This window comes from Silene latifolia, chromosome Y, assembly GCF_048544455.1.
Source record: "Silene latifolia isolate original U9 population chromosome Y, ASM4854445v1, whole genome shotgun sequence".
Lineage (NCBI taxonomy): Eukaryota > Viridiplantae > Streptophyta > Magnoliopsida > Caryophyllales > Caryophyllaceae > Silene > Silene latifolia.
Genome location: NC_133538.1, coordinates 226,577,677 through 226,604,804, shown reverse-complemented (window position 1 = coordinate 226,604,804; position 27,128 = coordinate 226,577,677). Strand labels below are relative to the sequence as shown.

The 27,128-nt window shown below is 35.2% G+C and overlaps 1 protein-coding gene across 1 annotated transcript; it reads left to right on the top strand.

Annotated features, from left to right (window-relative positions):
• Nucleotides 1-26,861, top strand: LOC141626709 (cholesterol 22-monohydroxylase CYP90B51-like). The gene is made up of 8 exons (XM_074440387.1): nt 1-415; nt 602-926; nt 1,250-1,402; nt 1,835-2,089; nt 2,182-2,274; nt 2,710-2,788; nt 2,995-3,104; nt 26,508-26,861. Exons 1-8 carry the CDS (start codon nt 213-215, stop codon nt 26,751-26,753), a joined length of 1,464 nt encoding a protein of 487 aa, XP_074296488.1. The 5' UTR covers nt 1-212; the 3' UTR covers nt 26,754-26,861.
• Nucleotides 26,862-27,128: the final 267 nt, after the last annotated feature.

The following is a 27,128-nucleotide window of genomic DNA, read 5'->3' as shown; positions in this document are numbered from 1 at the left end:
ATTTTAACATTAGCTCCTTGTTCTTGATCCTCTCTCACTCCCTCTCCTTCTCTACTTTAAAACTTGTCTTGATTAAATTCCTCTGCTTTGTGTTGCTGCATCTTTAAGAGGATCCAAAGCCGAGGACAAAATAAAGTCAGCTTTTACTTGGCATTTTTTATTTGCACTTAAAACTTGCATAAACTACTCAAAAAAAAATTACTCAAAAACCAATGTCTGACTTAGAATTCTTCTTGTACCTTCTTCCATTTGTTTTAACTTTGTCTTGGATGCTCAACTTCTTTAAGACAAAGAAACCTCCTTTAAACCTTCCTCCAGGCAAAATGGGTTTGCCTTTTATTGGAGAAACTATGGGTTATTTGAAGCCGTACACTGCTACTACTATAGGACAGTTCATGGAACAACATGTTGCAAGGTACACAGTTACACACATTAAGTGAATATGTTATTTGAGTTAAACTGTCGTATCTTATAAGTTATGTTGCTCAGACTCGGATACAAGTAATCGTGTTTATGTCTGTATGCATGTCCAAGTGTCGAGTGTATATGTCTAGTGATATAATTCATAGGTTTACACTTGTGTACTGTTATGTTGTTACAGGTTTGGGAAAATCTACAAGTCACATTTGTTTGGGGAACCCACCATTGTATCTACGGATCCTGGTCTCAATAGGTACATCCTCCAAAATGAAGGGAGGTTATTTGAATGTAGTTATCCCAAAAGCATTGGTGGGATACTTGGGAAATGGTCTATGCTTGTTTTGGTGGGGGACATGCACAGAGACATGAGAAATATTTCTCTGAACTTTTTATGCAATGGTAGACTAAAAACTCATTTAATCAAAGAAGTTGAGAAGCACACTTTATTTGTGCTTAATTCATGGAAAGAAAATTGCTCCTTTTCTGCTCAGGATGAAGCTAAGAAGGTAAAAATTTTAATCTTCATAGGAACATTAATGTCATTTTTTCACTAAAAAGGTCGAGTTTTAAATGTCGTACTCCCTCCGTTTCGGTCATTTATTATTCTATTCCATTTTTTGGTGTCTGAGTTAATTGTTATCCTTTCTATTTTAGGAATGCATTTGATGAACAATTTGGTCATTCAAACTCAATTTGGTCCACATGTCATTTAATAATTGACTCTCTCCTCTTTTCTTGGTCTTTGTGTCAAAACCAAAGGACAACAAATGACGGGGACGGAGGGAGTATTTATTAACTGGTTAAAGTATTTTATTTGCTGTTTTTGTAGTTCACATTCAATTTGATGGCAAAACATATAATGAGCTTGGATCCTGGAGAGCAAGAAACAGAGCAACTTAAAAAGGAATATATTACTTTTATGAAGGGTGTTATATCACCTCCTTTAAATTTCCCTGGAACTCCGTACAGAAGGGCTCTCAAGGTATTTAACACTAAAGTAAATTGATTTGTCGTATTGATAGTGTCTTAAGGCATTAGCAATAGACAAACCTCTAAGAGGTTTGTTCTCATGCCACATAAGCTAATATACAAACTCATTTACCTACAAACCTCCTACCAACAACAAACAAACCTCTTCAAGGTTTATATCATGGCCCACTATACTTTTTCTCCTCTCACATTCTCTCTCCACAAACCCTGCAGTTCTTAATTTGAACCCTCTCATCCATGAACATCAACACTCATCACCAACAATAGAAGGTTTGTTGACAAACCTCTAAAATTATGGACATGTCATCCTACAAACCTCTTAATGAACCTCTATTGCTAATGCCCTTATGACAATTCACTCCAAATCATTTAGTTGTAATAATATCAAAGTATTGAAATTTTTTCACTTAATTATTATTGACAGTCAAGATCAACAATACTTAACTTTATAGAGGGGAAGATGAATGAAAGGTTAGAGAAGATGAAGAATGATGGGAATGATAGTATGAATGATGATGATCTCCTTGGATGGGTGTTGAAGCATTCAAATCTTTCAACAGAGCAGATACTTGACTTAATTTTGAGTTTACTCTTTGCTGGTCATGAAACTTCCTCTGTTTCCATAGCTTTAGCCATATTTTTCCTTCAGGATTCCCCAGCTGTTCTTCAGCAATTAAGGGTATACCTTTTCTTTTAATCTCTCTTTTCTCTTTTTATATTGTAATATTATCCTATGTTTTCCTTACATTTTAGTTTTAACTAAATATTCAGGAAGAGCAACTTTCCATTTCCAAAGCAAAACAGGAGTCAGATGAGAAAGAGTTAAATTGGGAGGACTACAAGAAAATGGAATTTACGCAATGTGTAAGCCCTTTCTTATAATGAGTCCATCCCCATTTTATCATAAACTAATCCATACATGTTACACCCAACAAAATTAACTACTCCCTCTGTACGAGTGATATGTTTACACTTCCTTTATTTTGTGAGGGAGAGATAAAAGGAAGTGTAAACATATCACTGGAACGGAAGGAGTAACTCTTATCAAAGATTAACTACTTCATTCAGCTCTCAAATGGGTCAATTTCACTATAGTATTATCATGAAAACGTCTCATATAAAAATGATGTAGTTTGCTGGGTATTTTCGTGTGGATACATGCATCATGTGTTTTCAACATTACAAACCTTTTAAGTCGTCGCATATAATGTGGTTGTAGCATGCAAGAGTTAAATTTATCGGCAGAGAACGTTTGTGACAAGTGTCAATAAAAGTAGCACTATTTTGTGAATTGTGAAGGTTATTACTGAAACACTGAGGCTGGGTAATGTCGTGAGGTTTCTACATCGGAAGGCTGTTAAAGACGTTCGGTATAAAGGTAATGTCAGTTGTAAATTTGGGACGAATCTCTCTTATTATGCTTTAGTCATTTTTGTGTGTCTGTCTTTGTTTTGTGGATTATTCATGGGAAAACTGCCGGCAAGAGTAGACGGCTTTTATATATAAGAAGTATATATTTGCTTTATAATAAAGAGATCACGGAAGCTTTAGTTAATTAATGTAGTAACGTTTGATGTTGTAAAGGTTATGACATTCCATGTGGATGGAAAGTGCTGCCGGTGATTTCAGCTGCGCATTTGGAGGCTGCCCTTTTTTACCAGCCTCACCTCTTCAATCCCTGGAGGTGGCAGCAGGTTTTTCTTATTTTGTACTCCGTACTATATATGCATCTTCTCCTCCCTGTCTGTTCTTTTTCTTTAGCGTTACTCCGTATTACCTACGAGCTCAAATTCTCGTTTGAGATTGATTACTGTGATACGAAACTAAAATTAGTAATAGTAAGTATTTGAGTTAGTCTCATTAGAGCATGTACAATAGAGAGTACATTACCATCCTCTAATTTTTTCTTTTACCCTCATTTTTTGACACATCATTTTCTATATGACCCACATTCATTTCCTTCATCCTCTTCTTATAATTTTTGTTTATAATAGAGAGGATTCTCTTATCCATCATCTACCATTTTAATTATATTTTAACTTTTATTAAAATGAAAAATAAAATGTAAATATTGAAAATAGAAAAATATGATTGGATAGTTGACACAATGGCCAAAGTTCCAAATTCTCTTACAAAGAGGATGTTCTATGCAAAGAGAGTGCTAGGAGGAAACTTCATCCTCTCTATTGTACATGCTCTTATAGAGGACTCTTGTGCTAAACTTGCGTAATTAGAATTAACAACTAGTTGCGCCCATCTCCCTTGTGAGTTGTGATGATTTGAAGTTTTAAGTGAAGTTTTGATACGGTCCGTAGTATTTTTACGGAATTGTAAAGTAACTTTATTGACCTTCAAAAGTATGATTTCCTTAGAATCGAAATCGCAAGTCTCATTCAATACCTTCAAGCAATAATAGTAAAAGGTGATTATGTTTTGAAGTGGATCAAATATGTTTGTTGGAAGTTCATGTTGAACAAAAATTCTTATTATTAAATAGTATGAATAAGACAAAAGTAGAATTCATATAAAAAATAGTAAAAGATTTGTCTTATATACCCAATTCGGGTAATATTTGCCTTGTTTAAATATTAAGACAGATCTTATAGGATACTAATTAATTGAATCCTGTTTAAATATTAACAGTACTTTTCTACACAAAAAACAAGAAAATATGCAGCATTCACGGTATTACTAGTAAATCAATTTGACTAAAAACAAGAACATATGCAGCATCGGTCCGTTTTTTCTTAAGATCATTGTTTTTGGTCTGAAATAAGACGGGTAACATGTCATCATTTTACAATAAAATGTTTTTATTTTTTGATAACATGTTACCATTATTGTTCACATCATTTTCAGGGTAAAAAATGACACCTCTAGTCATAACATTTTGTGAATTAATTGGTTACATTTTCTTAAAAAATGACAACATTTTATCCGTCTGACAAATAAGACCAAAAGTGTCCGTCTGAAACAAGAATTTGTGATGCAGCATTCATAGGACGACTAGTAAATAACATTGACTGAGTACGAATTTCACTAATGTTCACTAGTGTAGAAAGAGTATGATTAATCAATGAATAGAAGGGGAGATGAATGTTCCAAAATCCGTCTGCTTAACCGATGTTTTTACGTTTGGGGTAGCAGCCGTCACCCCTTGGCCCTTGCTACCAGGTGAATCTGCCCCTATATGTGTACCCCTTATCATGTATTCATGCATGCCGGAAGAAAAAAGCAATCGAGAAAATCTTGAGCGGAGAAATTATGATAAATGTTTTAATTCGCTAGAATTATGAGAAATGTTAGTAGAAAAAATTAAAAGAATATATAAAAAAAGTCATTTGCTTCCATTATAATCTTAGCGCCAGACTCGAGCACAATAAATATCGGTTGCTTCCATTATAATGGAAATCAGATACAAAGTAGTGAAAAAAAGAGTTGGATGTAATATTCAAATTCTATAATAAGACAGTTTCACACTATAAGACGGTCTTATTCAAGTAAAAATTATTCATATATTGCTACTAAAAAAGAGTGATTTTATATAGATGTACCATCTTATCCTAAGACTGTCTTACACGATAATTACCGCTTAAAATTAATACCGCTGCCGAATTGTAAATTCCAGCGAGATTATAATAGAGCTTCACTACTACCAATTGCTAACCTGATGTTTGAAATAATCTCCCGAGTTAGAAATCAACGGTAGAAGAATTAAAACTTCGAAGGAAAATTAGATTCGATTTGTCAAACTAGAAAAATGAAAAGGAGTTAAATCAAAGATGGCTTTCATAGAAAACGAAGAGGTTCACCAAAATAGACGCCTGTATTTACGGAAAAAATTTCAAGTCCTTAACTGAAAAGTTTGGAAATTCAGATCCTTACCCGTAAAATATACTACTTAAGGAAAAGTATTAAAATAGGAGTAAAAGAGTTGTGTGGGGTTGGTGATAGGAGAGAGGGATGAATTATTATTAGTTAAATAAAGAATTGTGGGGCCAAAACATAAAGGAAAGTAATAAAATAGGAGTAAAAGAGTTGTGTGGGATTTGGTGATAGGAGAGATTAATGAATAAAATAAGAGTAAAAGTTTCTAAAAATAAAAAGAAAACATTAGTTGAATAATCCGTTTCGAAAAAGAGGGAATATTATAGTAACTGGAGAAAGTATCAAAGTTGAGTCTCTTGTCTAACACTTGACTCAAGAAAAAAAAGTTGTTTTTTATTTAGTTTTATAAAAAAAAAAAAAAAAAAATCAAATTTTAGGGACCACAGAGAAAAATTAGGGAATGCCCCTCGACATAAGGGTGATGGTACTTTGACAATGACCGAGTGGGGTAGTTGAATTGAATGATTTCTGTAACATTACGTAGACCCAAGGTATACGGAGTACTCCCTCCTATTCACTATAATCTTACCTATTTCCCTTTTCGGATTATTCAGGTTTTCTTCCCTATTTCCTCTTTTGGGTTGATTTATGTGGTCTAAATCCAATTGCATGTGGGGTAGGGTATTTTGTGTGGTCCAAATTAACTTTCTTATTTCTTGTACAAAAAGGAAAGGGGAAGAATATAGTGAATAAGAGGGAGTATATCCTAAGAGTCTGTCTTTAGTTATAGATGGATAGTAGCCTTCTCACAAAATGAAAGTGGGAGGACAAGTGGAGGTATCCATTTTTCACTAACTTATTCTCCCACTTTCATTTTGAGAGAGGGTCACTATTCATCTAATGACCGTCTATAATAAGAATTTGTGATATCCTAAACCAAACTTTCTTCCCAAATTGGTTGTCATATTGATAGGACTCACTCTTGGTTAGGTTTTCCTTGTGGCTATATTTGTTTATCAAGCCCCTTTCTTCATTCTATTTAGTACTCCTCATTGGAGTGATTCTTAATTTCTTACTTTCATAGCCGTTCTTCGACTTAGGTAATTTGGTACTTCCTTCACAACCGTAGATTGTATAATGTATACGCAGGGGCGAAGCCAGAATTTTTTATTTGGGGTAGCGAATATCTTAAGGCTATACTATTTGAAAATTGAAAATCGAAAAAATGTTACTCGTACTTCGTAATATGCAACATATAAAACTTCAAATTACAAACTGACAATATATAATCAAATGGACCAATGTAATGGCTTGGAGGTTTTGTTGTATAATTCAACTTATCATTATATTATTTTTTAAAAATAATTTTGATTTTTGCATTGTAACTTACAACGAATTGAAGATTTTTTAATGTAATGGGTTAAAAGAAAATTTAATCATTTTTGGGCAAAAATAAATTCTTAATACCCTAAAATAATGAATATTGACAATTTAAAAATTAGCAAAAAATAACAATAAATTAGTTAAATAACCCAAACTAAATCAGGTGTATTAAATACTCCCTCTATTTTTTTATATATGACTTTCTCACATTTTGAGACACTCCCTTCTCTCTTCAATATCTCTTAAAATATAAGACTAAATATTATGATATGTATACTCATATGAAAGAGTTTTTCGTAAGGAATTTAATGGTACCATTTTTATATTTTTTGAACAAATATATTTTGTAAATATTAAAGTCTCGTAAATACAAAACGTCATATATAAAAAAGTGGAGGGAGTAACTTAATAAGGAGGTTTATTGATTTGTTTCAGATTCTCGTTCCAATGGCAAAAATAACAAAAAAATTGTAGACAGTGGGATTTGAACCACGAATGTGTTGCATGGAAATAACTATTTTTACTAGGCTACCACTGAAGCACATCTCCTTTTTTGTTTAACTTATGCGCTTCATTATAATTATTCTTTCCTTAATTACATTTGGGGTAGCTAAAACACGACTTATTTATCAAATTTGTTTCACTTGGGGTAGCGGCCGCTACCCCTTGCTACCTACTAGCTTCGCCCCTGTGTATACGTATTCTATTTTGGACTGCTTTCTTTGATTGTATACGTTTTCTTTTTTGAACAAATTTCAAGCGTTTAAAGACTAAGGTATCCATACTATAAATACTCTGTGCCTTAATTTACTTTGTCACCACCTTTTACACTTCCCCGACCCCTCACCAGCAAGCCTTTGCTCACCTCCAACCTTAGGCTCTGTTTGGCAAAACTACCTGAAAATGTAGCTAAAACCTGAAAAGGTAGCTGAAAACTAAAAAGCTAACTAAAACCTGAAAAGTTAACTAATAAGGTAGCTGAAAATTAGGAACTGATAAGGTAACTGATTATATAAAAATGTGTTTGGCAAACTAGCTGAAAAGGTAGCTAATTTTGGTAAAATGACGTAAAAGGATATGAAAATTATTTAATATTATAGAATAAAGAGGTACAAAATGGAAAATAAGTCATTTCAGATACCTGATTTCTCAAATGCTACCTGAGGTAGCATTTCATTTCAGGTACCTTATTTGACCAAATAAGCTATTTTTCAAACACTTGCAAAAAAATCAGGTAACTGAAATTTTGGTCAAATAAGCTACTTTGGTCAAATAAGATACCTGAAGTGTCGTGCCAAACGGAGCCTTACTCCCCACCGAATCATCTCGTCGACGACGAAGCCATCTTAATTTACGGTGTGATGTGGTGACCAATATTGACTATGGTCGGAATTTAATTCAGAGTAGTTGGTGGTGGATGTGGTAAGTGGTAGCCTGATAGGTAGGATGAGGGTGTGGTTAGAATGGTGGTCGTTGTTAAAAGAAAGGGTGTTTGAGGGGAGAATGGCAAAGAACATAGAAATCGAGATGTTATCGAGCCGATCGGATCAGATTTTTGAGCTCGAGCTTAAGTTCAGGTTAGAGCTTGTCAAGCTTGAGAAATTGAAGATTGCGCTGGATTTGGTTAAGATCGAGATGGTTAAGATCGGCTTGAGCTCGGGCTTGAAAACAGTTTGACCAAATCGGACTTTAACTAATTACAAACCTAGATAGAGGGTGAATATAAAAATTATCAACAAGAACCCCGCATTTTTTCTTACTCAAATTTATAAATAAAAGTGAAAGGAATTGTATTGAATATTGATACAAAATGTACAAGGACTACAAGAATATATATAGCAAAACTAGTCCTAGAAATAAGCCTAAGAATATAAACATAATAAACATACAAAAGGGAAAGATCAAAACTAATTGATATGGAGATCAATTTACACGTAAACATTAGCTAGAAGAATAACTACTCTTATTCTTTCCTAGTTTGTAGGGATTGTTGATTTGAGTCAATAATATCTTTTGATTCCTTAACATTCCCCCGCAAGATGGACTGTCCATCGAAGAGGCCGATCTTGGATATAATAGCTTCAAAACGAGGACGAGGTAACGACTTAGTTAGTGCATCAGCTAACTGATCATCACCACTAATATGGGCCACTCGAAGAGAGCCTGCTTGAACTTGCTCACGCACGAAGTGAAATGCAAGGGCAACATGCTTCATTCGAGAGTGGAAAACGGGATTAGCGGAGTAATGTGTAACACTTAAATTGTCATAATAGATCGCAGGCGGTGAGGTAAAGGTAAGACCGAGTTCAAATAGAAGCGACTTGACCCATAGTACCTCGGATGTAGTGTCGGCTACGGCGCAAAATTCAGCTTCTGTGGAGGACTTAGCAATAGTCTTTTGTTTCTTCGAGGACCAAGCAATGGAGTTCTTGCCAAGATAGACTAGGTAGCCGGAGATAGAGAGGTAATCTCCTTGATCTCCGGCCCAATCTGCGTCACTAAAGGCATAAAGTTGAAGAGGGTTGTTACGATGTAATTGAAGACCAACATGCATAGTACCGTGTATATAGCGAAGCAGCCGTCGCAAGGTTGTCCAGTGGACAGGTTGTGGGTGTTGCATGAATTGGGCTAGTTTATTGATAGCAAAGGATATATCTGGTCGGGTTAGAGACAGGTACTGAAGATTGCCGACAGTGGAGCGATATGTAGTAACATCACATGGGATGGGATCATTAGTAGCCGTAAGGGGTGGATAGGACACCATTGAAGTTGTTGAAGGCTTGGAATCAAGCATGTCATGTTTGTGAAGAATGTCATAAATGTATTTTGTTTGAGAAAGTAAGACACCTTTGTGGTTAGGGGTGACTTCTACTCCAAGAAATTAGGATAGTGAGCCCAAGTCTTTGAGAGAAAACAAGTGACAAATTTTGATATGAAATCTGTGAGAAAAGTATTCGATGGACCAGTAACAATAATATCGTCGACATAAACAAGAACATAAAGTATTGTGGTATTTTGTTTGTAAATAAAAAGCGAAGGGTCAGCAATAGAAGCACAAAAAACGACTTGAAGGAGATAACTTTTTAATTCAGTATACCATGCCCGAGGAGCTTGTGAAGCAAAAATGGCAACAACACCAAGCACCCTTTTACCCGATTTTGGTCCTTCACCAAAATCGAGGTCCAAATTCAATTCCGTCTAAGAACACATGCTGTTTTTTGGCCTAGGACTCTTCTATGAAGAGTTTAGAGCCTTTTTGTCTAGGGACTCTTGTCTTGGAGAGGAATCTATCATAGGTAAAAGGAGAGGACAAACCGAGTGGACCTCGAAGGGCACGGTTTGAGAGATAGGTACAACCATCGCTTTCAAGCTTTCCTCTTTTGTCTAGGCAAGCTCTAAGGAACCTTTTGCTGCTGATTTAGGTCTTATATTCCATTTAAACGGTCCATACCAGCTGCCATAGAGGTTTTCTATAAGATAAATAAGTGAGAGCATGCCAACAAGGAAGATTGTACTCTTGCAACAATCCTCTTTATGCTATTTGTCTTGTAGCCTGAAGGAAAAGTAGATCTATATACTTAACATACTCATATATGTTTTAATTTAATTTGTCATAAAATTAACAAGTGATATTATGCATGCAAACTAATTAATAAAATAAAGAAGAAACATCCATTCTTACATTGGAATTTCGGTTCAAATGGGCACAAAAGAGATCTCCTTCTCTTTTGTTCTTGAGCTTTCCTTTTGGATGAACAAAGACCCAAGTATAGGATCTCTCCCAAGGATTAATACCCAAGACACACTCTTAATAAAATTAATATAATGTATACTAGATAATATTAATTTTGAAAGAAAAATTGACCCAAAAATATTTGGTATCTCACCCAAAACCGGTTGAGAGAGAGGAATGATAGAGGAAATTTTTTTCTCTTTCTAAAACTCTTGTTTTTAGATTGTATGAATGAATAATTATCACTAGTATTTTTCTAAGTGAATATTAGATAAAATAAGAAGAAAAATCACAAGAATTTCTCTTCCCAAAACCGGTGGGAGTGGAGGAAAAATAGAGCCAATGCATGCCCATGATTACCTTCACAAGAATATGTAGGTGTGCATGGCTAGCAATAGGTTTACATAATTATGTTTTCCATTAACTTTAATCAACATAATATACTTCCTCCATTCAACTCCACTCTACCACTTTGCTTTTTCACGTTCGCCAACGCGTGTTTTACGCGGTAAATATCGTTAGCTACGTATTTGCAAAAATTATAAAAGTTAGATATTTTTAATGTACTCGTAAAGACGAATCAAACAAGATCCCACATGAATATATTATCACTTATGTATTGAGAGAAAATCGTGATTGAATATACATTTGTGAATAGTGTAAAAAATAGAAATAGGTAGAGTGGAGTTGAATGGAGGAAGTATATGTTAAATCCTCCCACTATTTCGGCCAAATGGAGATAAAATGGATTCCATTTTATTTTTGTCAATTGTCAATATGTCACATGTCATATGTAACATAAATTTGTTATGTATTTTTAACACATTAAAAATCAACGTATTAATAAAAATACGTCATATACAAAAATTGACTTATTAATTCATAATTACTTGTACCAAAATATTTTACCAATTATAAATCACAACAGATTGTATTTATAATAATTCATTCAAATTCAATTGTTTCTTTAAACAATAATTTCATCCGAGTAATGATACAATTCGATTACTCGGATCGTATCTCATTTAATCACATTTCAATGTGATACGTAAATTTTACTTCCAAAATCGTCGTCAATTTTCAAGTAATTTAATTAACTCGTAACGTTATACGATTAATTAAATGATCAATTAAGAGTGTTATCCTTTAGGTATGACCTAGGGGTCAATCGATCACCACCGTCGCACGACAAGAATGTCAAACTCTAGTCAGCCAATCATTACCGATATATGTTGATCAGTTGACAGTAAATATTACTTCCTAATTGTATTCTTTATAATGAGACTTAAACATGTGATCATCATGATCAACAGTCGTGATCGCATTATTGTCGGAGGACACATATTCCAACAATCTCCCACTTGTCCTAGACAAGTGTCCGTCACCAATTCTCTTGTCCTATTACTATCTCCCACTCAATGCAAGGTGTCTTTCAGGTCGTACTTTCAAGTGATCATATCGAGAGTGGTTTCCTCAATCTGAAGAATAACTGATTGACCGGATTTATCTATCATAGATACCTTCCGAGCGTGGCCATGCATTTCCAGTTCATTACTCCTCGAGTGGCCCGAGATATTGTTATAACCCTGACTAGGGGTGGACAATTCCTATCGCACTCATTCCCTTCAACTAGCCACAGCCATCATAACCCAAAATATGCCCATTTGACCCCATTTACGAAGGTCGTAGTAACACAAATCAAAGTTAATCTGAAACTGTGCCATCTTAGGCGAATAGTCTTTAGTCAAAAGAATCAACTCATTTGAATAATATAGCAGCTCTCGCCACGACCAGGCTATATAAATTTGCCAGAACTCTATAAGCGGTCATAAGGCCCGAGAAAATGTTCCTAACAGTCTGCCTATGTGATCGACTAGTCATCTCACATGACTCTATGGCACTTGAACTTGCCATCAATCGCATCACACTCTAGTCACTTCGAGACGTCACCTCATACAAGTGACTATGGGCAAATACTATGTTAATCTGTGTTCACTTTAACGGGGTTCAATTGTCACTACAACCCGTTTGGGTGCAACAATGTATAAATTAAAGATAAAAGACAAATGTGATTGTGAACATGAACAAAAACAACACTTTTATTTCATTTCAAAATCTAACAAAAACTTGGTACACGTTTAAGTCCCATGGACGCAACATGTCCATCATGCTTAGCCTGCGATAAAGGCTTGGTGAGCGGATCGGCTATGTTGTCATCCGTCCCAACCTTACAAATCGCAATTTCCTTTCTCTCAATGAAATCTCTTATTACATGATATTTTCTAAGTACATGTCTAGATCTATTACTAGACTTTGGCTCCTTAGCTTGGAAGATTGTCCCACTATTATCAAGTAGGGTTCGATTCCTCTTTTCGGCAACACCATTGAGTTGTGGTGTTCCGGGTGGAGTAAGTTGTGATATAATACCACAACCTTTCAAGTGTGAATCAAATTCAAGGCTAAGATATTCTCCACCACGATCGGATCGTAGTGCCTTAATCCTTTTGTTCAATTGGTTCTCTACTTCGTTTTGAAATTCTTTTAATTTCTCAAACGCTTCACTCTTATGTTTCATTAAATAGACATACCCATGTCTACTCAAGTCGTCGGTGAAAGTTATAAAGTAGTCATAATTTCCACGAGCGGTGATACTCATTGGTCCACATACATCGGTGTGTATGAGTCCTAATAGTTCACTAGCTCGTGTCCCTTTACCACTAAAAGGATTACGAGTCATTTTGCCAAGTAGGCAATATTCACATGTACCATATGATTGATAATCAAATGGTGTAATCACATTAGTCGAAATTAATCTTTTGATGCGATTCTCGTTTATGTGACCTAATCGACAATGCCAAATGAACGCTTCACTTGGGTCACTTGATTTGAGTTTATTTGATTGAATGTTATAGATATCATTAGTCGGATTTGAGGTCTCTAAAATGTAAATGCGATTGATAGAGGAAGCTTGGCCTATAACCAAGTCGTTCCTAGAAATAGTACAACGATTGTTCTTAATGACAAAACAAAAACCGTCCATGTCTAGCATGGCGATTGAAATAATGTTTTTAGAGAGTGTAGGCACATAAAAACAATTATGTAAATACAACTCAAATCCATTAGGCAAAGCTAAAACATAAGTTCCTTTTGATTCGGCCGCTACCCGAGCTCCATTTCCAAGGCGTAGATCCACATCTCCCTTGCTAAGCCTCTTCACGTCTCTTAAACCCTGTAAATTATTACAAAGATGAGAACCACAACCGGTATCTAGTACCCATGTCGTAGTGGAAGTATAATTTATATCAATAACATAAATTTCCTTAGGAATTTTACCTTTTGGAGTGATGATTCCTTCCCTTATATTTCTCAAATATACGGGACAATTCCTAAGCCAATGTCCCATGCCATAGCAATAATGGCACTCATCATTAACTTGCTTGAAGTTTTTGATTTTCTTTCCCTTCTTCTTGAACCTTTTGCCCTTTGAAGCAAGAACTTGATTGCTTGAGCTCCCACTAGTTTTGGCATCTTTATCTTCCAGAGACAAAGACCCTATAGATTGTATGAGGTAGTCTTCATGAGACGGACTCACACGAGGTCTAGTAGTAGTAGGTGGTTTAGAAGAAGTGATGAAGTTAAGGTTTCCATCCGAACCTATCCCAAAATGAAGTTCTCTAGTAGTGTCGAAATCATTGTTGGAGCAAACGTCGTCAAAAACATTGTGGTAAAACTCAATAGTTATCGGTGCGGTAGCATTTGATGGATTCATTGTAATGAACTACAAATATGGAGGAAAAAGAAATATTAACATTTGTCTTTTTAAATCATACTTGCAAATTAACAAGATATGAACATTTATATAGTGACCTCTACCCAACTATAATAAATGATTCCAAGACCCAAATTCATATCGACTTAGGCACGGTAGGGCCGATACATCCTTTATCAATATAACTCGGTGGATTAACGTTTAATCGATTCTACTTTTAGAACTCTTGGTCGATAATATTACATTACAATTATCTTTAGCCCAAAACACATCCGACAAGGGCACGGTATGGCCGATACATCCCTTATAAAAAACTTTTGTTGAGTTCAATCCAAATTTCGAATAAATGTGTCCATGATCCAAATCCACATCAACTTGGGCACGGTAGGGCCGATTCATCCCTTATCAACATGAATTCGGTGGATAGACATTTATCACCCACTTCCCCTACGTAACAAGTTTTGTACCCCGGTAGGGCCGAGTGCACTCCCTCGCGAAATAGGTTTTCATGGTTTCTACTATTTGGTAAGGCTATGTCTCAATTAATTGTTTTAGCGAGAGGTCATGTCAATTTATTATCTATCACGTTTTAAGTGAACTAAAGCGGTGAACTACGATAATTTTAATTGACACGGTCGATAAACTCGATAAAATGACAATGCATGTTTTAGTTATGGCGATTTAGCGATGCATGTGACATATAAATAAAATGCAAACATAAAATAAATCCTAGTATGGCCTTTCCTAAAATAGAAAAACTATTTAACTATTACATATTCGGAAACCAACTCCATTGGTCCCTTGAACTTCGGTTGTGGCACGCATCTCGAGGTAACACCGTCTTTATGTATCGCCATCTTGAAGAAATCCGTCTTTGGGAACTCCGAGATAAATTAAATTACATAGCAAATTACATAATTTCCTATTATACATTTGTAACTAAGATAAAATAAAATAAATCTATTAAATTACAAAACGGTGATGCGAGATTAAAATAAAATTACAACCGAATCGATATTCCCATACATTTCGGGAAATACCAATTAAAACTAAGGCCATGCTGAGTAAAATTACATAATTCAAAAATTACATAAATTAAATTATGACAATCATAAAGAAAATGCAGCATTATAATATGTATGAACATGCCCAATTTTAATGTTAAATCGCCTTTAATTAGCCAATATCGTATATTACTCGGTTTTTACGGATTTGCGTGATTTCAACATTTTATAATCACAAAAATTACATAAATTCATATTTATGCATAAGTTAATTACCCTAACCTCTTAGGACTCAAAATTTAGTCTTCACGAATAATTTGACCATAATTAACTTATATTTATAAAATTTGTTCATTAATGGACTTAAAATTATAAAAATAAGCTATAAACTTCAAATAAATCACAAAAAATTACATAAATTCAAAATTTGAAATTTAAACTCATGAACATTCTGGAAAAATATCATGACACTCATAATGTTCAAAAACTTAGGTTAAAAATTTCGAAATTTTTCCGGAAAAACAATGTTGCGGTTTATCGGTTTTAACTAAAATAATCATAAAAACATGGAAAAATTGTATTCATCAAATTTTCAATTTTAGATCTGAAAAAGATAATAAAATGCAACATATGATGTTTTTCCTTAGTCATAGATTATGTTTTATTAATTTTTCACTAATAATGTCACTATTTATGCTATTTTTCTTCAAAAATCCATAAATCATGCAAAAAGACTTCACTATAGCCCATTATTTTACACACATCTTGTAAAATTGCATGTAATAACATACTAAATTTCTATGACCAGATTCGAAATCTATCTCATATTAACCTATTTTTCACCTAAAATCAATTTTAATAATGAAAAATCCATTTTTCGAGCATAACATGTCCAAAAATTATGAAAATTTACAGGTTATCTCAAAATAATATATGTGACAACATATCCAAAAATCACTGGAAAATTCGAAGTATAGCTAATTTTAGACCGGAAATGACATTTTTACTCATAAAATCATATTTAAATGTCATTATTGTATAAAATGAACAATAAAAATCCGTAAATTAACCAAAAATCCTAAAAACATTTTAGGACCAGAAATTTTATCATGCATGGATTAATTTCGTGATATATCATAATAACACAAATTATACAAGTTTTATATGTTATTCTTATAACTCGGAAAAACTTTTAACCGATTTGCATGCAAACAACCATGGCTCATGATACCGATTGAAGGAAAAGTAGATCTATATACTTAACATACTCATATATGTTTTAATTTAATTTGTCATAAAATTAACAAGTGATCTTATGCATACAAACTAATTAATAAAATAAAGAAGAAACATCCATTCTTACATTGGAATTTCGGTTCAAATGGGCACAAAAGAGATCTTCTTCTCTTTTGTTCTTGAGCTTTCCTTTTGGATGAACAAAGACCCAAGTATAGGATCTCTCCCAAGGATTAATACCCAAGACACACTCTTAATAAAATTAATATAATGTATACTAGATAATATTAATTTTGTAAGAAAAATTGACCCAAAAATATTTGGTATCTCACCCAAAACCGGTTGAGAGAGAGGAATGATAGAGGAAATTTTTTTCTCTTTCTAAAGCTCTTGTTTTTAGATTGTATGAATGAATAATTATCACTAGTATTTTTCTAAGTGAATATTAGATAAAATAAGAAGAAAAATCACAAGGATTTCTCTTCCCAAAACCGGTGGGAGTGGAGGAAAAATAGAGCCAATGCATGCCCATGGTTACCTTCACAAGAATATGTAGGTGTGCATGGCTAGCAATAGGTTTACATAATTATGTTTTCCATTAACTTTAATCAACATAATATATATGTTAAATCCTCCCACTATTTCGGCCAAATGGAGATAAAATGGATTCCATTTTATTTTTGTCAATTGTCAATATGTCACATGTCATATGTAACATAAATTTGTTATGTATTTTTAACACATTAAAAATCAACGTATTAATAAAAATACGTCATATACAAAAATTGACTTAGTAATTCATAATTACTTGTACCAAAATATTTTACCAATTATAAATCACAACAGATTGTATTTATAATAATTCATTCAAATTCAATTTTTTTCTTTAAACAATAATTTCATCTGAGCAATGATACAATTCGATTACTCAGACCGTATCTCATTTAATCAATTTCAATGTGATACGTAAATTTACTTCCAAAATCGTCCGTCAATTTTCAAGTAATTTAATTAACTCGTAAAGTTATACGATTAATTAAATGATCAATTAAGAGTGTTATCCTTTAGGTATGACCTAGGGGTCAATCGATCACCACCGCCGCACGACAAGTAATGTCAAACTCTAGTCACCAATCATTACCGATATATGTTGATCGTTGTGAGTAAATATTACTTCCCAATTGTATTCTTTATAATGAGACTTAAACATGTGATCATCATGATCAACAGTCGTGATCGCATTATTGTCGGAGGACACATATTCCAACATAGCCTTTATTTTTCAGTTGTGTAAGCCCTTATGAGCCGTTTTTTCTGTCCTTTTAGGAGACCATTGTGAGCCCTTAGATGCTATGTTAGATGTATGACTAGGATTAGATTGGAGCCTCTATATAAGGAGCTCTAAACCTATGTAAAATTCAGATTGAGTTTAAGATTAAAAATGGTGAGTTTGAAAACTGAGTTTTCTACTTGCTTTCTTCTTGCTTAGTGCGGAAAACCCTCCATTTGCTTAGTGCTTTGGGGCAGAATTTAGTCATTGCTTCGTGATCTTGGACGAGGTTCCTAGTCTTAGACTTGCTTCGTGATCTCGTCTAAGTCTTATCCTTGTGTCTTTGGTTACTTTGAGTCGATTTCAGTCATTTGTCAAGTAATATCTTGTTTATTTCCTTTCATTTCAGTCATTTTCAACAATCCATTTGAGTGTTCAAATCGTGTTCTTTGAGTTTCTGTCCAAAACCTTGTTATTTGTGTTCATTTTAATCTCTTTTAAGAACGAGCAACAGTCCGTTGAACTGTTACAACCGAGTCATTTCATACACTAAACAATCAGGCCGTCCATTTTAGTTCAGCTTGTTTAAGACCGTAGATAGCCTTGTGAAGTCGACATACATGGGTCGAAGTGTCATCATTTATAAAGCCTGGTGGTTGAGTCATGTATACAGTTCCGTGAAGCGTACCTTGAAGGAAAGCATTGTTGATATCTTGTTGACGGAGAGACCAACCTTGACTGAGAATAAGGGATAGAAGTAATCGAATTGTGACGGGTTTGACGACCAGACTAAAAGTATCTGTATAGTTAATTCCATGTTGTTGATGGAAACCTTTTGCAACTAAACGAGCATTGTATTTTTGAATAGTGTTATCGGGATTATACTTGACACGAAATACTCATTTAAAATCGACAACATTGTGAGCGGCATTGGCTGGAACAAGAGACCAAGTATTGTTTCGAAGTAACGTATTGTATTACTCAATCATTGCTGCACGCCAATGGGGAGATGAGAGGGCATGTTTAGTGGTGGTGGGGAGAGATTGTGGGGATGTGGTAATAGCTAATTTAGCATATCGGGGATTTGGTTTTCAGATGTTATTGGACAATCTCGTGATAGCACGCGGTTGTGAGGCTGACTGCTCATTGACACGAGAGAGGTTGGGCTGGGGAGAAGGGGTAGATGTAGGGGTAGAGATGTGGTCACGGGTGGCAGGGGAGGGAGGAGATGGAGGCGGGATTGGGTCAGGTGAGGGGATGAAAGTTGTTGCGGTGGTGTCAGTAGTTGAGGGCGAGGGAGAGACAGTCATTTGGTGAGGGAGGGAGATGACAGGTGAGTCACACCAGTCATCGATGGAGGAAGGAGGTTGAGTAGAGGAAGAAGAGGAGAGGCGGAGATAAGGAAAAGAGGTTTCAACGAATGTGACATGACGGGAAGTATAGACTCGATTAGTAGGCGGGTCTAAAAAGTGATACGCACTTTGTGTTATGGAATATCCTAAGAAAACACAAGCGATTGATTTGGGATCGAGTTTATTTGAAGTGTATGGACGGAGCCATGGATAACATAGGCAGCCAAAGGCTCGAAGTTTGTTGTAATTGGGCGATGTGGTTAAGAGTCATGAAGAGGGAGAGTCATTGTTGAGCGTGGAAGTTGGTAAGCGATTTATAAGGTATACGACTGTGGCGAGAGCACGTGGCCAGAAAATTGTAGGGAGTTGAGCGTGAGTAAGGAGTGAGAGACCCGTATCGACGATATGACGATGGCGTCTCTCAGCGAACCCATTGTGTTCGGAGTATGGGGTGGAGAAGTAAAATGGGAGATGCCATGTTGAAGTAACGAATGAGTAATTTTAATGTATTCTCCTTCGTTATCGGAGAAAAATTTAATTATGGGACGATTGAAATATTTTTCAATAAGAAGTTTAAATTGCGTAAAAATAGCTAATGTGTCGGACTTGCGTTTTAGAGGATAGAGCCATGAATATTTAGTGAAGTGATCAACAAATAGAACATAATACTTGAAACTATCGTGAGATTGTATGGGAGAGGACCAAACATCTAAAAAAATCAATTCGAGTAGAGGAAGAAGCTAAGGCTGAAAAAACATGGGACGAAGATGGATACCACGATCAAGTGTGCAGTGGAGCAGAATCCGACCCGTTGAGACATCCTTAAAAAAGAAAGCAGATGATGAGAATTCGATCGTAACATTATTATCAAGACAAAATTGAGATACGGATAGCATGTTGCGTGAAATTAAGGGAACATGAAGAACATTACGAAAAAAATAAGAGAGGAAGCAGTAGAAGAAATTTCGAATGAACCTATATTAGAGATTGGGAAAGAAGACCCATCACCAATAACAACATCGTCCGGACCGTCATATGGAGTATGGAGGGAAAGGGTGGACAGGTCGTTGGTGAGATGGTGCATAGCACCACTGTCAACGAGCCATGAGTTGGGCGCGGAAGCAGAGGCAGTGGCAGTGTTAGCTTGAAGTCGATTGTTCGGATAGCGGTTGGGATAAGAGTAGGGTGTAATGGTGAAGGTAGGATGATTTTTCTTGAAATTACGATAGGTAAGGAAGGTATGTCCCTTGTAGCCACAATATTGGTAGATAGAGACATTCTTAGGAGAGGTTGAAGAGTCGGCGGGCATAGAGGATGGCGAGGAAGTGCGGGGTTGATAACGATTCTGCTTGGGGCGAAATTGGGCAGCAAAGGCAGTGGTGGGAAGCAGAGAAGTGGTTGTAGTTTCTGGGTTTTGGAGTTCGTAATTGATCAATTTCTCGTGCAAGGCATCGAAGGATATGGGAGGGTCACGGGCTTCAACCGTTTCCTTTATAGCACGGTAGCGAGTGGAATCAAGGCCACGAAGCACCTTGGCAATGACATCCTCGGGGTCCATAGGCTTGCCAAGGTTAGCGAGTTCAAGGGTACAGGTTTTAATTTTGTGCATATAATCGATGATGGTTTGGTCAGCGATTTTGGTAATGGATTCAAGGCGAGTTTTGATTTGTAGGATATGTCCCCGAGAGGGGTTGGCAAAGGTGGAGGACAGGGTGGTCCAGGCGGCTTGGGTAGACGTGGCTTGGGTAACGAGAGGAGCAATGGTACTGTCAAGTGTGTCGACAAGGGAGGCAAGAAAGAGACGATCTTGCCTCAACCAAGTCGAGTAGGCAGGGTTTGGGACATTTTAATTGTTGACGGTAATGGTTTTAGCAGGGCACGGATGAGTACCGTCAAGAAAATGAAAAAGTTCTAGTCCTTCAAGGAAGGATTTGATTTGGAACGTCCATTGGGCATAGTTGGTGGAGGTAAGGTTTTGCATTGGGAAAGATTGACAAAGATGATAGGAGCAGCGGGTTCGGCAACATTGGGAAGGATGAGTTCGTGGTTGGCCATGATTGAGGTGTACGTTGCGTAGAATCGAAGGCGATTGATACCATATAAGATGTGAATAAAAGTGAAAGGAATTGTATTGAATATTGATACAAAATGTACAAGGATTACAAGAATATATATATAGCAAAACTAGTCCTAGAAATAAACCTAAGATTATGAACATAATATACATACAAAAGGGAAAGATCAAAACTAATTGATATGGAGATCAATTTACACGTAAACGTTAGCTAGAAGAATAACTACTTTTATTCTTTCCTTGTTTGTAGGGATTGTTGATTTGAGTCACTAATATCTTTTGATTCTTAACAATTTTGTATTTCAGACGTATTATTTTCGTTTGAAACAATAAGACGGGGTTTTGTAACCATTGTATTAACGCTTAGTGTTAACGCTTATCGGTAACTTTATTCCAAATGATTCGCAACTCTTTTTCTTATCATATTTTCCAACAAAATATAATAGAGAAATATTTGATGAGGGAAAAAGGTAGGGACCCAGCAGATGAAGTGTCGCAATCAAAGCATTAGGTTAAGCACTGAGTACGGAGAAGGTGGGCGTGGGGTTTGAAACACATTTTTTCACTTTAGACGGCTGGATTAGTGTCCATTTTACGAAATGAGAGTAAATAATGTAAGTGACGGAAAATGGATAGCCCCACTTGCCTCTTTACTTGCATTTTGTGAAAAGGTCACTGATTATTTACAATCTTAAACAGTTAATGTCCGTCTATAATGAGACAGATTGGATTTGAAATAGAGAAATACGATACCCAATAGTTTTTATGTGATCAACCAAGACTAGGGATGGCAATGGGTCGGGGACCCGACCCAGACACTGAGGGTCAGACCCTAATGGGTGGGGTATGGGCTTTATTTTTTCAGATCCAATGGGTATGGGTCGGGTATGGGTCTTAAGAAAATATTTCGGGTCCGGGTCCGGGTCTAAGTTATGAGACCAATACCCGACCCTTAGACCCTTTTAAAAAAAAATAAAAATCACAACTTTTCTGAATTCATATTGGCAAACCGTAGAAACCAAAGCAACTAAAGTCTCTTTTTCTTCTCTCATCCCATAAAGTGATAAAACTCAACCAAACTCTTCTAATAATACCACCACTCCACCACTGACACAAGGAAACCACCACCACAACACTGATATGCGACAGACAACCACCTCTCTAATAGGCAGCGACCGACAACCACCATTGACGGCGGCCAGCAACGGTCAGATGGAGACGGCTATCAGATACGGTATTGATTTTAGGGTTTCGAGTTTGATTCTTTCACATGTATTTTGAGGTAAAATTAATTTAGGTCTTCTGTGTCTTTCTTATCTCTTTGGTATGTATATTGGATTTGGTAGTGTACAATAGAGATTCATTAACTCATAATGTTAAAGTAGTATGATTTTTTTTTAATATTATAGACCCCATAGTTGTTAATCATGTTATTAAAGTGGCTGAAACTCGGACTCGCGGGTAGACCCAGACCCGACCCTTACCCATAGGGTCCGGGTATGGGTCCTCAAATTTTAGACCCTTGCGGGTCTGGGTCGAGTACGGGTCCAAAGGGAACATCTCCGGTCCGGGTCCGAGTCTGGGTGGACCCGACCCAGACCCTACCCATTGCCCCCTAACCAAGACCCACGGATTTGAAAAAGGGAAATAGGGAAATAAAAGATAAGACTTCTTTTATTTTTATTTTTATTACTCCCTCCCTTATTTTTTATCACAAAATCTCATTGAAGATGGACGATATCCGTCACAAGCTTGTGACGGATACCGTTTTCTCTCACAAAATACCCATTGAGAGGTGAGTGGGAAGCACATGGGGGTGCCCCACCTTGTCCCCTCTCTCTTTTTGTGAGAGGTCTTCAGCTCACAAGGAAGACGCTTTGATTTTTTATATGTCAACAAATTTCACACTTTTTAAGAAATGATTTAATAGTGATTAAAACATTAGTTAAGTATTTAATTAAAATTTGGAAAAATGTAGTAAAGCCTTCGGGCTTTCCCTTTCAAAAAAAAAAAAATTGGAAAAATGTAAAATGGTTTAAATTAATCAATTGGAGGAGGTTTGCATGTGAAGACATTAAAAAAAACATATTCCCTCCTAATCTGATTGTTGGTTCCCTTTCTTTTGGGCACCAAAATTAAGGAAATGAATTTGAACCACACAAAACACCCTACCCCACATGAAATTGAATTTAGACCATATAAAACTTACCAAAAAAGGAAAGAGGAATCAACACTCGACTAGTATGAAAAAGGAAAGAAGAACCAATAATCAGACTAGAAAAACCAATAATCAGACTAAAAGAGAGTAATAATTAATAGTGTATGGAAAAATATAAAACATCCCTATTTTTATCTCATTTCAATAAAATACTCATCATATATATTAATTAGAGAAATGGGTTGAAAACTTTATACTCTATGTTTTTCACCCTCCCCAAATATGGTCCAAAGAGGATAATTGCCCCCCACGTGGGCGTGGGGACTATAGATTGCACGTGCAATATGTCTTTTATTTTTCTGAACGGGTCCGCAAAACCACGATGTATCTCCCCTAGGAATTTTCTTTTTCCCCATTTACTTTCATTTTATTTGTTAAGTATTGGGTGGCTGTTTTCTTATATATTGTAGTGAGTAGTGACTATTAGGGATGGCCATGGATATAATTCTATAAGATCCGGATCCAGTTTATATTTATAGGATCTAAAATTCCTATATTTATATTCGGATTCGCAAGATTTGGACTGGATCATGATCTATCCATATCATTTTTTATAGTAAAAGAAAACTCCATTTTAAAATATGAAAATATTAATTTTTGGATTTTAATGCGACGTAACATACTCCCTCCTATTCAGCCTAATGTTCTCATTTCTCTAATATATGTGGGGAGTATTATAATGAAAGGGGAACATTAGGCTGAATAGGAGGGAGTAATATTTTTCTCTATTAGATACAAATAATAAAGCTAAAACTTAAAAACATAAAAATAAAGTCTTATGAAATTACAATAACACTAAAAAAGTATTTTTTTTTAACCGAAAAATGTTAATCAGAAAAAATCATGGTTTGATTTATGAGAAAACATTAAAAAAATAAAGCATATAGTTTTACTATTTGTTTAACTTAACTTATTTTTTAAGAAAATGAAATAAAAATGGATCTAAGGGTAGGATTTGGATCTCGACCATACGAACCATATCCAAATCCTTATCCACTGGATCTTAAATATTGCGATCCATATCCGATCCGTAGGATCTAGATCCCAGAATCTGGGCAGGATCTGGATTTCATTGCCATCCCTACTGACTACTAAGGATGTTGGAGTTGTATTACTCGCTCCTTCCCAAAATAATCTACTACTTCTTGTACGGGATATAATTGCTTGATAAGAATGTATTGATAAACTCAGTAAGAGGATACATTTGATATAGTACCTCAAATTTTATAGTTTCTGAGCATTATAATAAAGTTTTTAAGTTTTGTTTTAAAATTTCTGAGTTTCACTATGAATTTCTGAGTTTATTCACTTAAACATTAAACTTTAAAAAATTACAATAAAACTCAAAAACATTACATATAAGTTTAGTTAAATTTGAGTTTTGACAGAAAAAATATTAAAATCTAACTTATAAACTTTATTATGCTCAAAAAATACACATATGCTCAAAAACAAATAAAGTTTGAGGTAATAAGCTAAAAAAAAAATACATATATACTCAAAAAACAAAAAAATTGGAGGTAGTAGTGTAGTACATCCGATGTATGTTCCTTTTTCTCTGATAAACTTTATTTTGAGACAAAAAAAAAAATATTTCAGGTGGGGGCATAGTTAGAAACGTTGGGGTAGGAAAATTTATTCTTGTAGTTTAGTATCATTGCTAAGAGTCTAAGACTGTTTAGAGATTTTGGACTAGCAGAAATTATTAATTTTAATTATTTTTTGGAATTTTTGGAATCTAGGTAGTGAGTGGAACTCCATGCTAGTACTATGTACCGAACTAACAATTAACTACGGAATATTATGCAATTGTTATATTTTATCAAGAGGGGTTCAAATGCGGGTTTGGCTCGGATATGGGCTGGGTTCATGTTCAATTTTTTGCCCACGGACAAGCGGGTTAGCGGGTTCGGGACGGATTAATGGGTTGAGCCTTTGTATTTTTCTTAAAATGTCTTATTCGTATCCATATATTTAGCGAACGAGATGAGCCGGGTTCAATGGACGAAACGACCCTTAAACGGCTCTAATTTTATCCTCCATATACCGGGCACTATAAAAGATAACTAGCAATTAAGCTGGTGTGAGATAGAATATAATTTCCTGGGACTAGCATATATAGCTGTTGTTTTTCAAATAAGTCAAAAGGAAATTAAGTAATTAACCAATGACTAATAGGGCTTAAATGTTTGATTCTCTTGCGTTATTTTCTCTTAATTATAACGAAACAGGTTCATCTGCTCCAATGAGTTGTATACGTTTGCTTTATACACGTACTTCAATGCACGTTTTCTTTCCCTCATATCTTTAGCTACACATTACCAAAAATTATAAAAATTTGATATTAATTAACGTACTTGATAAGACGATTTAAAAAAGATCTTACATGACTATCTTTTATGTTATATATAAAAAGTTATAATGAAGATTCTGCTCATCTATGAATAGTGCCCAAAAAGCAAACGTATAAAACTCATTAAAACGGATGAAGTATTAATTAATCTCATAGTTATGAAGTAATTCAGCAAAGCTTATCATCTTTAATCATTCTCAGATATCCTATTGGATTTGACAACTTGGATTCTACTATTCTCATAATTGCGTCACAACGTCCCCTTCTTTTTGTCATTGACATCTATAGAATACATGCCTAAATCTATAAAATATAGTAATATACGTCTAATAATTCATATCTCAGCTTCTTTATTTCTTTGCCAGATTTTACATTCTTTCTTTTCCTCGAAAATTAATTTTGTAAGCATTGATTTATTATGAGCTTGGTTCCTTTTCAGAGGAGCAAAACACTCAGATTAGTTAGCTTTGAAATACCTTTGTTCAGTGGTGGAGGTATTAATCGAAGTTAGTATGATTAAAACGTTGATTAAAAGTTTTGTATGGGCGACTGGTCATGTACTAATATAACTTACAGATACAAAATCTGAATACTTTTGGACTGAAAATTTCATATTCTTCCCTGCTTAAAGATTTGTGGCAGTATGTCTGTATGTGCTTGTCCCATTGCTTCGCCATTTCTTTGATTTAGATAAGTCGATGTAATTTTCAACACACTATTATGATTTTCATATTGTCTGTGTGCTTTTAATAAAGAGATAAGGTTGTATTTATCAACCCCCTTTGCAGAACTAAATTAATGTACCTGCTAGCACGTAGTGACATGAAGATCCAACATTAGGTATCTAACCTTTTTAAGTGTTATCATTATGAAACAGAACGGGGGTAACCATGGAGCGACAGTAAGCAGCTCAAGCAGCAACAAGTTCATGCCGTTTGGGGGAGGACCAAGACTATGCGCAGGTTCGGAACTAGCTAAGCTAGAGATGGCCATTTTCATCCGCCATTTGGTACTTAACTTCAACTGGCAATTAGCTGATAAAGACCAACCTTTCGCCTACCCTTACGTCGAATTCCCTAAAGGATTACCCATCACTGTACAACGTCTCAATCCTCAACAATAAAAACTCGATTTCTAGATGATTTTATCATCAAAAACCTTGCACAGAAGTTAAACAATACTAAAAAAAATAAAAAAATAATATATATTTAATAAAAAAATAATACTCCATAATAAGAATAATGATTTTGTGTTACAAAGAAAATTCATTCCCCCCCGATGTAGACCATATTTCTGGGTTCGCTATTGATCTTAGCTACTTGTAAGTTGTAACGTAAGAGAGGATATAGCAATTGTCGTGTGGAAGTAGTAGAAAGAGAGCCAGCTCATTTTTTTTTTTTTCACTTTTTTTGTCCTGTAAATGCTTCTTGCCATCTTCACTAAGCCAAACCAAATTGGGTCTTGGAGTAGTATATTCTACGAGTTTCGTCTTGTAATT

Bases quoted from the DNA above. Each gene is read 5' to 3' on its own strand.
- LOC141626709 (XM_074440387.1), top strand. From the start codon at position 213: ATGTCTGACTTAGAATTCTTCTTGTACCTTCTTCCATTTGTTTTAACT. The intron at 416-601 runs GTACACAGTTAC...ATGTTGTTACAG, and splicing joins ATGGAACAACATGTTGCAAG to GTTTGGGAAAATCTACAAGT. The intron at 927-1,249 runs GTAAAAATTTTA...CTGTTTTTGTAG, and splicing joins CTCAGGATGAAGCTAAGAAG to TTCACATTCAATTTGATGGC.